Below are 13,062 nucleotides of genomic sequence, written 5' to 3' on the forward strand. Positions count from 1 at the left end.
GTGGTGGTGGGGATCCCGGCGGGGGGTGCCGAAGGCGGCGGACGCCGTTCTCTCTCTCTGCGCGCACCCACGGTGCGCTGGACTGCTCGTCCACCGCTCGGGCTGGGGTCGAGAAATCCTCGGTCGTGCCTCAGCCGACCCAGGGGCGTTCGGGTTTGCGGGCAGGAGCGGGCACCGGGGCTGCAGCCGCCACCGGTCCCCGGCAGCCGAACACGGTCCTCCCGCCCAGACCGGCCCCGGCGGCCGCGGCTGGGCGGGCAGGGCTTGGCGGGAAGAGGGCGGGGCGGGAAGAGGGCGGGGCGCTCTAACCCGGGATTGGTGGGAGGTGCCCGCGGGGGAGGCGGGGCCGCTCTCTGATTGGTGCTCTCGCCGCGGGACGGAGTGGGGCCCTTGGCTCTCGCGGGAACCGGGCGCAGCGCGGGAAATTCCTTCCGCGGCGGCGCGCCGGGCCGGGCCGGGCCGGCCCGGGGATGATGCTGCGGGGCGGCGGGGAGGACCCCGAGGGAGCGCGGTGGGGCCGGCGGGCGGGCGGGCCCCGGGAGCCGGCGGCGGGGGCTGAGGGCGAGGCGTCTGGTAGAGACGATGGCCCCCCTCTGTCCGCTCTCAAGCGCCTGGAGCGGTCGCAGCGGACGGACCGGCTGGACGCGCTGTTCGGCTTCGAGCGGCCAGCGGAGCCCGGCGAGCGGACGGGCTGGCTTATCAACATGCACCCGGTACGGACCGGTGGGGCACGGGGCGGGGGGGGTCCCACGGGGAGGCCGCCGGTAGGGTCCCGGCGTGGGGGTGGTCCCATGGAGAGGCCCCGGGAGGTCTCACGGAGGGACCCCGCTGAGTCCGTCGTGCCGTTGGGCAGACGGAGGTGCTGGACGAGGACCGGCGGTCGGTGAGCGCAGTGGACTACTACTTCATCCAGGAGGACGGGAGCCGCTTCAAGGTGGGTCCCTGGGGGAGCCGGGCAGGGCACAGGGTCCCACGGGGGGAACTGCCGCGTCACCCCTCTGCTCTCTCCTAGGTGGCCCTGCCCTACAAGCCCTACTTCTACATCGCCACCCAGAAGGTGAGGAAGGGACCCTGGGGGGGTCAAGGTCCCCAGGGAAGGGGACAGCATGTCTCTGGGGAGCTCGAGACCTCCCGGGCATCCTGCTTTCGGACGGTCTTCTCCCGAGGGACAGAGGCACGCTGCTCAGCCCCGGGGCCTCTCGGCAGGGCTGCGAGCGAGAAGTGTCCTCCTTCCTTTCCAAGAAGTTCCAAGGGAAGATTGCAAAGCTGGAAACTGTCCCTAAAGAAGACTTGGACCTGGTCTGTATTCCTCTGCCCTCTGTGCTCTTGAGTAGCGGGTTTTTTTTTTTGGACCTTGCACAGCTCTACTGAAGTAGGAAGGGACTAGTGAGTAGTGAAGGGAAACAGTGCGCTTGACTTCAATCTCATAGTGCTGCTTGTGGTGTCTATCAGAAATGGGTTAGTTATGGCTACTTGCTTATTGGTAGTGATTACATTCCTCTCCTTGAGCACATCAGCTGTGTCACAGCACATTCGAGACGTTTAATTGCAGGAATTAAAGTATGATTGGAGGAGGAGAGGGTACAGGGGGAGGGGGATGCTGCTTATGCTTGACCTGCTCTTCCTCCTCTTCCCTGGGTGAATCCCGCTTGTGGTCCTGCCTGCACAGGCAGCAGGGCTGGCTGGGCCCTTGCTGTGCAGCTCTTGTGCTCTACCCTGACATGTCCACCAGAGTCTCTTCTTGGTGCTTGACTCTCCCACCCATTGGCACCTCTTTCTTGGCCAATTCTTTCACCTGCGTCAGTCTAGTCTGCCTTCCCCACCCTCTCTTATGGTGGCCATCCCTCAGTACTCATCCCCCCTGAGCGGGCATTGTCTTGCTGCTTTGCAGCCAAACCACTTGGTGGGCCTGAAGAGGAACTACATCAAACTGTCCTTCAACACAGTGGATGACTTGGTGAAGGTGCGGAAGGAGATCTCTCCTGCTGTGAGGAAAAATAGAGAGCGAGACCAGGCGAGCGATGTCTACACGGCCATGCTATCGAGGTGGGAGCTCTCCTTAGGGTGGCTGGTCGGTCCCTTGTGTCAATAATTAGGCTCCCTTGATTATTTCTTAGCTGTTCTCAGAGAGGTGTTGTCCTGCCTGGGGTCTGACCCCAGCTATGCCCCTCTGCCACCCATCTTCCAAGGTGGTTCTTCCAGCTCAGTGCTGCACATCAAGAGGCTCCAGAGGCTCTGGGATGTGATGTACTGTGGTCGTACCTCAACAAATATTTTCTATCTGAATAAAAAGCCAGGCACTTGTTTACAAGATTGGAAACACAGTTGCAGACAGAAAAAAAAATAAGAAACTTTGTTTTTAAAGTCAACCAAAATATACACATGAAAAATTTGCCCCCCTCTTTGGTTTCCTGGCCCTGAAGTCTGATTTCAGTTGAAACTCAAGGAAGAAGAATCAAGTGAGTCGAGCACTCCCTGCTCGCCTGGAAGGCATACTGTCCCTGTTCAAAGCGCTTCCCAGGTTGCCTCATTATGCTTAGTCTCGTTACCATACTTATAAATCCAATGCCATAAGAACTGTTCATTATACAGGCAAGTGTGGGTTTTGCCTGCCTGTACCTCTGAGCAGACACAGCTCACAAACATGAGAAAAGGTGAATTTAGACGGGAGTGATGGGGCTGCGCGTGCTGTCTGTCCCAGGGATGCCTCTGCGAGCAGAGGTGGTTGCATGGTGGGGAAGCGTTTCCCGTTCTCTCCTCTCCTGTCACTGACTCCTGCTGCCGGGTGTCACCGGTGCCGCGTGGCTGTCCCCCGCAGCCGAGCCTGCAGAGACGTGCACTCAGGTCAGGTGGCTGCTTCGCTCTGCTTCTTGCAGCGCTCTGAGCGGAGGCAGCCTGAGCACGGATGAGGAAGGAGCCTCCAGAAAGATTGCCAACCAGATGGACAACATTGTGGATATGCGGGAGTACGATGTACCCTACCACATTCGCCTCTCTATTGACCTGAAGATCCATGTGGTGAGTAAGGAATAGGGAAGCTGGAAGAGCTTCGCTTTCCTGCTGCTGTACTCCTGAAGTGCAGGCAGGGCGGATATGTTTTCTCTCCGGGACCTTTGCAAAGCTGTTGGTGTCAATGAGTTCATGTGTAAAGCTTAGTCCTGTGCTGCTGGGCCTTCTCCTTAGCTAATGATATCCAGAAAAGTTAGATGATTGATGCACAGCCACAGTTTGAACCTTTCTTCTGGGCTGCATTTAATTTACACGGCTGTGTCCCTAGCAGCCAAACAGAAGTGGTGCAAGGAGCTGGCCCTGCTGTAAAGCACTGCCCACCCTCCTCTCTTGACAGGCTCACTGGTACAACGTGCGGTACCGGGGCAGCACCTACCCCCCTGAAATCACCCGCCGAGACGACCTCGTGGAGCGACCGGTGAGCATTGGTCAGGCAGGCGTCAGTCTGTCCAGGTGCATGGCTGGTGTGTCTGATGCGCTGCTGGTGTCACGCCATGGTGCGCAGGGGGAAGGCTGTTTCTGGGCTTGGATAGTGATTTTTGGGTTGATAAAGCTGTAAAATGATTACTGAGGAGGATCTGGTTCACTTACTGGGCTAGCACTGGGCTTAATGGGAACCGCTCTTTAACTTCAAGTCAGCTTTAGAATATTTTCTAATGGATTTGGTTCTGCTCAGGATCCTGTTGTTCTCGCCTTTGACATTGAAACTACCAAACTCCCTTTGAAGTTTCCTGATGCAGAGACAGACCAGATCATGATGATCTCCTACATGATTGATGGGCAGGTAAGGGACAGCAGAGTAGTTTCCTCCATGCTCCAGCAGTGAAGCATTTCACCTCCAACCCAGCTCACTCCAGGCTTGCCTTGCTGCTGGCTGCTTGGTGTATGGCTGTGGAAATGAAATTAAAGTCTGAATGATGTATTTTTATTTTCGTGGTACCCAGCTCAGGTTACTGGCCCTTGTCTGAGGGAGCAGTAGTAACCTGGAGAGCACAGGGACAACTCTGATGTCCCATGTTGTCTCCCCGTGGCCTCCTTAGCTGATGGCCAGCGATGGTTCAGCAGATGACTTCCAAACGGTTGTTCCCCCTTGACAGAAGCTCTGGCTTTCAAGAGGAAAACATCCCATCATTTGGACAGCATTTTTGGGTTGCCTGCAAGCCAAGTCCTCCTAACTGCCTCCTTGTCACCTCCCTAGGGCTACCTGATCACAAACAGGGAGATCGTCTCTGAGGATATTGAAGACTTTGAGTTTACTCCCAAGCCGGAGTATGAGGGTCCGTTTTGTGTCTTTAATGAACCAGATGAAGTAAGTCAGTTCTGCCCAGCAGACTTTTTACCTGGCCAAAGAGAGTTTATGGCTCAGTAGGCTGCCTTGCTGGGGAGCACAGTGTGTCCGGCAGGGCTGGTCATGGTAATGTTTCTTGGTAATAAGGGTAAGAGAGGTCAGGTTTGGGCTGGGTGGGGAGAAGACGGGAAGGGTGGAGTAAACTGTGTGGTATCCACCACCTCTCCATGGAGGAGATGAAGTTACTTTATATATGTATCTTTCCTATTCTTCTGCTTCATCCTAGGCTCATTTAATCCAGAGGTGGTTTGAACATGTCCAGGAGACAAAACCCACTATCATTGTCACGTACAATGGAGACTTCTTTGACTGGTAAGATCAGGAATGAAAACTAAGCTGGCAAGGTGTCACCTGAGCTGTGGGGCAGGGTCAGGTACCAGCCTTGACGTCCTTCCATAGCTGATATAGTGGTGATAGTGTGTGATCCATGCCAGCTGTCTGGCAAGTTTGAGCACCTCACCAAATCCTGTGGTCATTGGCTTGGAAGTATGAGCTTCTGTAGAGTCCCATCCACTTGGCTGAGCTGCTTTAAACCCTTGTCAATGTGGCGATATTGGTGTATGGATGAGCCCTGTCTTGGGAGAGCAGGGAGAGGGTCAAAAGAGACGTGGAGGGTATCAGGGAGAGGGTTGCAGGCAAGCCTTCAGGAAGCAAAGGGAGAGGGACCACATGCTTCCACCTCCTGCTGCAGGATGCAAGCAAGCAGCTTTGCCTCTAGGGTCGTGCTGCAGTTCTGTCCTGCAGGAAGTTTTTCCTATGGCCAGATATCAGATAAATCACAAGAAAAATTCTTTAGGTAGTTTGTAACAAAGTGTTTGTGAAACCTGTGTTGGAAATGAAGGGAAATGGCTGTTCTGTTCCTTCTCTTCATGTTGCCTCTTTCCCCAGGCCCTTTGTGGAAGCAAGAGCAGCAGCTCATGGAATTAATATGTATCAGGAAATTGGGTTTCAGAAGGACAGCCAGGGAGAGTACAAAGCATCCCAGTGCATCCACATGGACTGTCTAAGGTACCAGCTGCTGCCCCTCTACCGTATAACTGTGTCTTTATCACTTGAATTTATATAAAATACCTACAGTTGTATTTGAATACTGTCCTCCTTCTGTCTGTTGGAAGCTTTCATCTGTCGCACCTCCTTAGGCTGGTGTAATAGTCCATTTCTCTGACTGTGCTGCTTCCCCTTGGCACTCTGCATACTGCAGAAGCTGCCAAGCCTTCCCCGTGAAGGGCTATCAGGGCCGTCTCTCTCCCTGCAGCCTGTTGGTGGCTGTCCTTGGGTGTTTGAGGTCTGATTTGGGGGAGCAGAGAAAGAGTGGGATAAGATCAAGTCATTGGAATGGGGAAGGGACCGTATCCTAACTCAACAGCCTCCTGGCACAGCCAGAAGAGGAAAGGATGCATTATGCATGCATGGGAGAGAGAGCAAAGTTGGGGTTTTTATGTGGGTTTCTTCCACTGGAGCAGCATCTGGACTTTGGAGAGTGGCTGGCTGTCCTTGCAGTCCTAGTGGTGTCTCCTCCAGCGGTTAAATGTTTATCTTAAAGCCACTGAGGGAGTTGGAAGGTGGTAGTTCTGAGCAGTGGTGGTGGTATGGATACTGGGGTTTGTCCTGGTTGGGATTTAAGTGCATTGCTAGAGATGCAGGATATCTAAAGCTGGGCAGCCTCTTACTTCACGGCGCTTGGATGCTTGGCTCTTGGCTGTTCTCATGAGAGGTCCCCTTTGCAGTCAAGGTCCCGTTTGCAAGTCTGAGCCTCTTTTTGAAGGGCAGGGCTGGTTTCTCTGCACAAACTGGTATTTTCCTGATTCTGTCCAGGTGGGTGAAGAGAGACAGTTACCTCCCAGTAGGAAGTCACAACCTGAAAGCAGCAGCTAAAGCAAAACTGGGTTACGATCCAGTGGAGCTGGACCCTGAAGAGATGTGCCGGATGGCTACGGAGGAGCCTCAGGTATTCCCTCCCTGTGCTGTATCTCCTCTGAGCAATTGGAAAACAAGCCTAGAACAGCTGCAATATGATTGAATCTCTAAGTTAAAGTGTTACAAAATGGTTTTGCTTAGTGCAATGGGTTTTGAGAAATTAACCCAATCTGTCCCCCCAAACTGCCAATGCCTTAGAAGCACTTGAGCTTGTGGGGAGAAAGAATAGGATTTCTCTGAAGTGGTTCTAGCACAGGGATTGCACTGTATGTTTTCTGTATTTATTTACATCAATGCGAGGTGGCAGGAACCGCCTAAATCAGAAACACCATGAAGAGCCATGACTTGCTGGAGGGACAAGAAATAGACTTAATGCTCCAGGTGTCGTGGGCAAGGGATTCCTGCTGAAGCCCTCGAGCAGCCTCCTGATTCCCAAATGGGGTGGCATCTGTGCCATGAGCTCATCCTCCCCATTTCTTCTCATTCAAAACTGATGTATTGCTGTGTAATTAGAGCTAGAGCAGGATGTCCTCGGAAACGAGCAGATTATTCTTTACAACCTAGTATATGCAGAAATACACCTTTCCCTTCCTGCTGATACGAGCATGTCCAGTAGGAAGCAATGAAAGATTATTGGCATTGAGCTGCTCTGTCACATGTGATTTGGATTAATTTGCCTCTCACCCTTCCCCAACAGACCCTGGCCACCTATTCAGTGTCTGACGCAGTTGCTACCTACTACATGTATATGAAGTACGTGCATCCTTTCATTTTCGCCTTGTGCACCATCATTCCCATGGAGCCTGATGAGGTGGGTGCACTCCTGAAATGGTGATTTCTTTGCTGGGCAAAGAGCCGCGTCTCCCACGCTGCAGGGACGCTCTGGCCACGGACCTGATTCCCACTGCCCAGGCACTTTCCCATCTGTGTCGGGGAGGGAGGGAGGGTGGATTTGGAGGCTACTCCTTTCTCTCCACAGCCCTGGGGTGTTTTGAGAGTGGTGCCTAAGAACAAGAGACCTGAGGGTTGGCAGTACAGGGCTGGAGCAAGAAAGTATGGCTGATGCTCTATGCTCAGCCAAGTTTACTTGCAGTCATGGTCATGCAAAGCTGGGTCTCCTGATGGCTGTTGTCACCTGTAGGGAGGATAGTTAGGAAGCTGTCTGTGCTAAGCGTGTAGGAAATGTTGCTCTTTCCCCACCTGGTTTAGCTTACAAAGGCGTTTGACAGTGGAGTAGTGTCAGGAGGTGATGGCAGCAGAGGTCTGGAGGTCTTAGCGCTGTCCCTAGCCTGCTTTCCTCCCGGCCAACCCGAAGGAGTCAGTGTTGGTTTCTCACTTGCTCCCATCATCCTTGCCATGGGCTGCAGCACTGCCTGCTGCGCGGTCGCACGTGTGTCACCAGCTGAAGCCGTCTGGCTCACTGGTGTGGCTGTAAGGCCAGTCTGGTCCTACCAGCGCTGGTACAGCACTTCTTGCTGAATCACAGGATGGTTTGGGTTGGAAGAGACCTTCAAAGATCATCTAGTCCAACCCCCCTGCCATGGGCAGGGACATCTTTCACCAGACCAGGTTGCTGAAAGCCCCATCTAACCTGACCATGAACTCTTCCAGGGATGGGGCATCCACAATTTCTCTGGGCAACCTGTTCCTGTGTCTCACCACCCTCATGGTGAAGAATATCTTCCTTATATCTAATCTAAATCTACTCTTTTTGAGTTTAAAACTGGCTTTGATGTCTCTCTGGCAGGTGTTAAGAAAAGGATCTGGGACACTGTGCGAGGCACTGTTGATGGTTCAGGCCTATCACGCCAACATCATCTTCCCCAACAAGCAGGAGCAGGAATTCAACAAACTTACAGAAGACGGACATGTGCTGGACTCAGAGACATATGTGGGAGGCCACGTGGAAGCGCTGGAATCTGGGGTCTTCCGCAGTGACATCCCATGCCGCTTCAAAATGGTAAGGGGCCACGCAGCCAACCCCTGTCCTTGTGGAATGTGGTGGTGAGGAGTAACCCTCTGCTGATGTTAACGTCTCCTGTGAGTCCCTGCTGGCCTTGGGCAGTACCTGTCATACTTCAGAAGACCTTGAGCACCTGAAGCTGCGTGGAGCTGGGCTGGGATGGGATGGGAGGAGGCCTCCAACTGGCCATCTGTTCTTCACTAGGAAAGCAAGTGTCATATGTGTCACATACTGGAAGCAAGCCAGACCTTGTTGACAGCAAGGGAGAGTGAAGTGGGGTTTTGGGTTTGGTTTTGAGCCAGTGGTTCTGGGAAGATATGCCTCTGTCCCCTTGGGGTCCTGTCCTCCCTCTGTCCTTCTCCCACCCAAACAAAGCTTCTTCAGAACCCTTCCTGGGCGTCTATCACCTGTTTCTGGTTCACGCTGCTATCTCCATCACCTCCCCCTTGTCCTGCTTCACGCCTGTGTTGTGCTCACAGACTCTTAAGTTTTCAGAGGCGGCTTCATTCTCTGTCATGTGATGCATTGCACTTAGTGTGGCATATTTTGGTGGATATCATCTAGTGAATGATCATGGGGAGCACACACTGGGTGTGTAAAAGGATCTGGACTAAGTCTGAATCTTTGGACCCTTGCACCAGCCAGCATGCGACCATGAGAGTTGCGGCACTACCAAACACAAATGCAACCAGCTGCTTGTTAGCTGCGCTTGTCTCTTCCCTTCCTTGCTTTTTTTTTTTTTTTTTTTTTTTTTTTTTTTTTTTTTTTTTTTGACCCGGTGTCAGTGGTCTAGACCCTGCCTGTGCCTCAATATGCTGCTGCCCTATGCTGCAGGGCCATGCTCAGATCTCCCCAAGTCAGGCAGGGGCACGGGCAGCAGGGCAGGAGCTGCCAGCCTGCAGCGAGGGTCGGCTGTCCACGGTCTCAGTGCTGTCCCCACGCCCCTGCAGAATCCTGCTGCATTCGACTTCCTGGTGCAGCACGTGGAGAAGACGCTGCGGCATGCCATCGAGGAGGAGGAGGGTTTGCCGTTGGATCAAGTCACCAACTTCCAGGAGGTATGTCGCCCGCGGCAGGGCTGGGCTTGGCAGGGAGGGCTGAGCTGCCAGGCTGGGGCTGCAGCTTCAAGGTGCCTGTTTACGTTCATTTTACACTCTATGGAGAGAGACGAAGAAGCCCATCTACGGGCACCTGCAGAGTAGATGGTGTTAAGGGATGTTATAAGCAGCCGCCGCCTCCAGCAGCCCCAGCCAGGACCCCCCTGTCCAGCTGCTGGAGCCCAGCCCAGGGACCGGGGGTCTCTGCCCCAGCTGAGGGATGCGGTTCCTGCTTTCCCCTGTGCAGGTTCAACTAGGAGCAACGTTCTGAGAGAGCTGAGAAGGGATTTATTAAGAAGACAGGCTGCTCAGATATCCAAAATACTCATGTTCTTCTTGTTCCCTGCTGCTTATCAGCTACAAAGTGCAGGTCACCCCTCTCCAAAGCCAAGTCTGGAGTTTCTTGGAGGGCATCATCAGTTAGTGACTGGGGACTTCTGGTCTTTGCTGTTGTCTCCATTAACCTGTTTGCACTGAAAAGGTCCTTGATCGAGTAACCTTTAGGAAGTAGCTGCTCTCACCTTCCACTTACCCCTGCAGATAAAGCCTACCTTGGAGGTCCAAAACAAAACCTAAAATACCGGTGGTCGAGGAGTCCCTGATGCTGCTCCTTTGGTCCTTTAAATCCTTCCCCAGAGTCAGTGGCAGGTGTCCCTGTGCAGGAGTAAAGGACCAAATTCAACAAGTATTGGAATTAGTAACTCCTTCCTGCCTGAGTTTCACTTCTTTTTGTCTTGCCACAGGTTTGTGATGAAATCAAGGTCAAACTGAATTCCCTGAAGGATGTTCCGAACAGAATTGAGTGTCCCCTTATCTACCACCTGGACGTGGGGGCCATGTACCCCAACATCATTCTGACCAACAGGTTGCAGGTGGGTAACATCAACCTCATCTCTCCTAATTTGTCTTTCAGATGACCTTGGTGGTCCCTCTGATTGGATCCCCTTAACAACAAGGGCTGAACTTTCTGCTCAGGGTAGGGGGATCAGATAAGGCTGGGTGTGACAGCCAGCCAGTCAGTCAAGCTGTCAGTCAAGTCCGTGGATGCCAGGTCTGCAGAGGTTGAGCTACAACTTTAGCTAGGACTCTTCCCAAAAAAACAGTTATTGTTTTTTGTGGGTTTTGTGTTCCCGAAAGGCTCTGGAAAGGAGAACTGACAGAGTACCATCTCTGATGTTCACACCTATGTGCTTCTGCCACCCAGCGCCTGTTCTGGCACGAGCTGTCGTTTGGAGAGCTGTTCCCTCTAACACCTCTGTGTCTCTTACTTGCGTCCAGCCCTCAGCCATGGTGGATGAGGCCACGTGTGCTGCCTGTGACTTTAACAAGCCGGGTGCCAACTGTCAGCGCCGCATGACTTGGCAGTGGAGAGGAGAGTTCAGTAAGTACAGTAAGGACCTTGCAGTCCAACCCATAGAGATGGAGACAAATTCCTGCTTCTCTCCTGGGAAACTGATGGCTGCCCTCCTCTGCAGTGCCTGCCAGCCGCAGTGAATATCACCGCATCCAGCAGCAGCTGGAGTCAGAGAAGTTCCCTCCCCTCTCCCCCGAGGGAGCACCCCGCGCCTTCCACGAGCTCTCCCGGGAAGAACAGGCCAAGTACGAGAAAAAGCGGCTGGCAGGTAAAAAAAAAAAAAAAAAAAAAAAATCAATGTCACGATCTCGACCAGTGTTTTGCAATCTAGACTGTGAGTGGTGCTCACCATTAATTACCTCTCTTATGGCTGTGATGTTAGTTCAGACTGGGTCTGGTCTCACACCATGCTTTGGCAGACCTTCTCCAGGATCCCAGCAGGCTGCTGTGTGTTTCCCAAAGAGGGGCCGGGCACTGGTGCCTGTGTCAGTGTTTCTCCTTTTGTCTGTTGAGAGCCATGGATTTGAGCTGAAACACGAATGGCTCCATTTTTGGGAGGACTGCTAATTAAAGCCTGTTAATGAATGGGAAATATAGTGTTATCCCATCACCTGGAGTGATGCTGTTCAGCAGAAGCATCCAGCTGGCTGGGGGCAGAGCCTGGGTTTGTGGATGGGCCATACCTGTATCATGATGAGTTTTTTTCCCCCACCTGTCCCTGCATCTCCACAGTGAGGTGCTGCTTCTCTCCGTGCTGGTATCTTCCCTCCCCTCCTTTTGCAGTAGGACCATCTCCCCATTCACCCATGCCTGATGCTTAGATGTCTCCCTGTCCATACTGTGCCCATCCCTCCGTCCGTAGCGGGCACCCATCCCTGAGAAGCTCCCTTTGCTTCTTCCCTTGACTAGATTACTGCCGCAAGGCGTACAAGAAGATCCATGTCACCAAGGTTGAGGAACGAGTCACCACCATCTGCCAGCGAGAGAACTCTTTCTATGTGGACACAGTGCGAGCTTTCAGGGACCGCCGCTATGAGTTCAAGGGGCTGCACAAGGTACCGAACTCAGCTTCTGGTTTAACTTATCTTGCCAAGGCTGGGGACCTCTCCTCTCTCACTGGAAACCCGAGCCCTAAAGGATTGCACTGTTCAGCCTTTGTATTCGAGAAGGACGTGGTGGAGCTCCTGACAGCTGTGGCTGCTCACTGCCGAATCTTCAACGGCTGCTACCACAGCATTTACTGCCTCTGGGGTGCTGTCAGAAACAAAGCTGCATCTCCAGTTTTCCCTGGGTTTAGCAAATCCTCAGCTAGTCTCTGTTCTGCTATATCTGATCTGGCCAGGTTCAGTCTGGGGCATTCTTCCTACATGGAGAAAAGAGACAAGCTAAGAAGCAAGGTCTAGACCTCAGGTTAAGGAGCAGTTGATCCCAGGAGGATGTTCTAGTTCTCTGCTGGTTGAGGTTTGCTAGAGGACACCAGGGCATGTTATTCTTGGACTGTGTTGAAAGCAATGACGAGGCCTTGGGACCCTACTTCTGGCAGAGTTAATTAACGAGCCGTTTGCTTTGTGGTTATTCCCAGCTGCCTCTTCTGCTGTGAATCACGGAGCTGGCTGAAAGGCTTTTTCTACACAGGTGGTTCTACTGTTTAGCCAGACATCATCAATTGCTGCAGGCAGCGTATTCAGTTCTTGCCTGCGCACATGTGGTGCAGCACAGCTGACACAGGTGGGCAGCGCTGCCGGCGCCGCTTGAATTCTGATGGTCACTGTCAGAGTTACGGTTGGTGCTGCAGGTCCCTGCTACCATGTGGCAAAGTGCCTCTGGCCAACTCGTCCTCTGCTGCAAAAGAAAAAGGAATGTTTAGCTCATGCTACTTATCTTTGGCAAAGATACTGTTCTGGAGTTGTAATGCTATACTGGGACTGAGGGGGAACCAGTTGGATACCACCGGTAGTGATGTGTGGGATCATCCTGACTCTGCCTGTGGCTTGCAGGTGTGGAAGAAGAAGCTGTCTGCAGCAGTGGAGTCAGGAGATGCCTCTGAAGTGAAGCGCTGCAAGAACATGGAAATCCTGTATGACTCCCTGCAGCTGGCCCACAAGTGCATCCTCAACTCTTTCTATGGCTACGTCATGCGGAAAGGGTGAGTGTCCCCCCGGGCGGTGCTGGGGTTCCCTGGAGAGTACCCTTGGGAACCCGGATTGTCCTAGGGAGGCTGTCACTTGCTTCACCTGCCTCTGAAGCACCAGGGTGAAAGTGGTGCTGCCTGTAACACTCTCTTGCTTCTGCCTGTGACTTCTCATCCTGGAGATTCCTGCCAGATATTAAGTGCTGGGCATAAGTGGCAGGAATCTTATGTGTTAGTGGGTTT

General features: G+C 53.2%; 1 protein-coding gene across 2 annotated transcripts in view; it reads left to right on the forward strand.

The window, feature by feature from the left end:
- The first annotated feature begins 470 nt into the window (after window positions 1–470).
- Window positions 471–13,062, forward strand: part of POLE (DNA polymerase epsilon, catalytic subunit) — a 29,205-nt gene continuing 16,613 nt past the window's right edge. For both annotated transcript variants that reach the window (XM_030026556.2, XM_041126156.1), the window contains exons 1-20: window positions 471–713; window positions 854–934; window positions 1,013–1,057; window positions 1,207–1,299; window positions 1,892–2,046; window positions 2,877–3,018; window positions 3,347–3,427; window positions 3,686–3,793; window positions 4,208–4,318; window positions 4,584–4,669; window positions 5,246–5,365; window positions 6,173–6,305; window positions 6,972–7,085; window positions 8,022–8,234; window positions 9,188–9,295; window positions 10,078–10,206; window positions 10,613–10,715; window positions 10,810–10,956; window positions 11,598–11,743; window positions 12,686–12,834. In XM_030026556.2, coding sequence (XP_029882416.1) covers window positions 471–713; window positions 854–934; window positions 1,013–1,057; window positions 1,207–1,299; window positions 1,892–2,046; window positions 2,877–3,018; window positions 3,347–3,427; window positions 3,686–3,793; window positions 4,208–4,318; window positions 4,584–4,669; window positions 5,246–5,365; window positions 6,173–6,305; window positions 6,972–7,085; window positions 8,022–8,234; window positions 9,188–9,295; window positions 10,078–10,206; window positions 10,613–10,715; window positions 10,810–10,956; window positions 11,598–11,743; window positions 12,686–12,834 — 2,507 coding nt within the window. The remainder of the gene's footprint in view (window positions 714–853; window positions 935–1,012; window positions 1,058–1,206; window positions 1,300–1,891; window positions 2,047–2,876; window positions 3,019–3,346; window positions 3,428–3,685; window positions 3,794–4,207; window positions 4,319–4,583; window positions 4,670–5,245; window positions 5,366–6,172; window positions 6,306–6,971; window positions 7,086–8,021; window positions 8,235–9,187; window positions 9,296–10,077; window positions 10,207–10,612; window positions 10,716–10,809; window positions 10,957–11,597; window positions 11,744–12,685; window positions 12,835–13,062) is intronic.

Source organism: Aquila chrysaetos, chromosome 9 (genome assembly GCF_900496995.4).
Source record: "Aquila chrysaetos chrysaetos chromosome 9, bAquChr1.4, whole genome shotgun sequence".
In the NCBI taxonomy this organism is placed as follows: Eukaryota; Metazoa; Chordata; class Aves; order Accipitriformes; family Accipitridae; genus Aquila; species Aquila chrysaetos.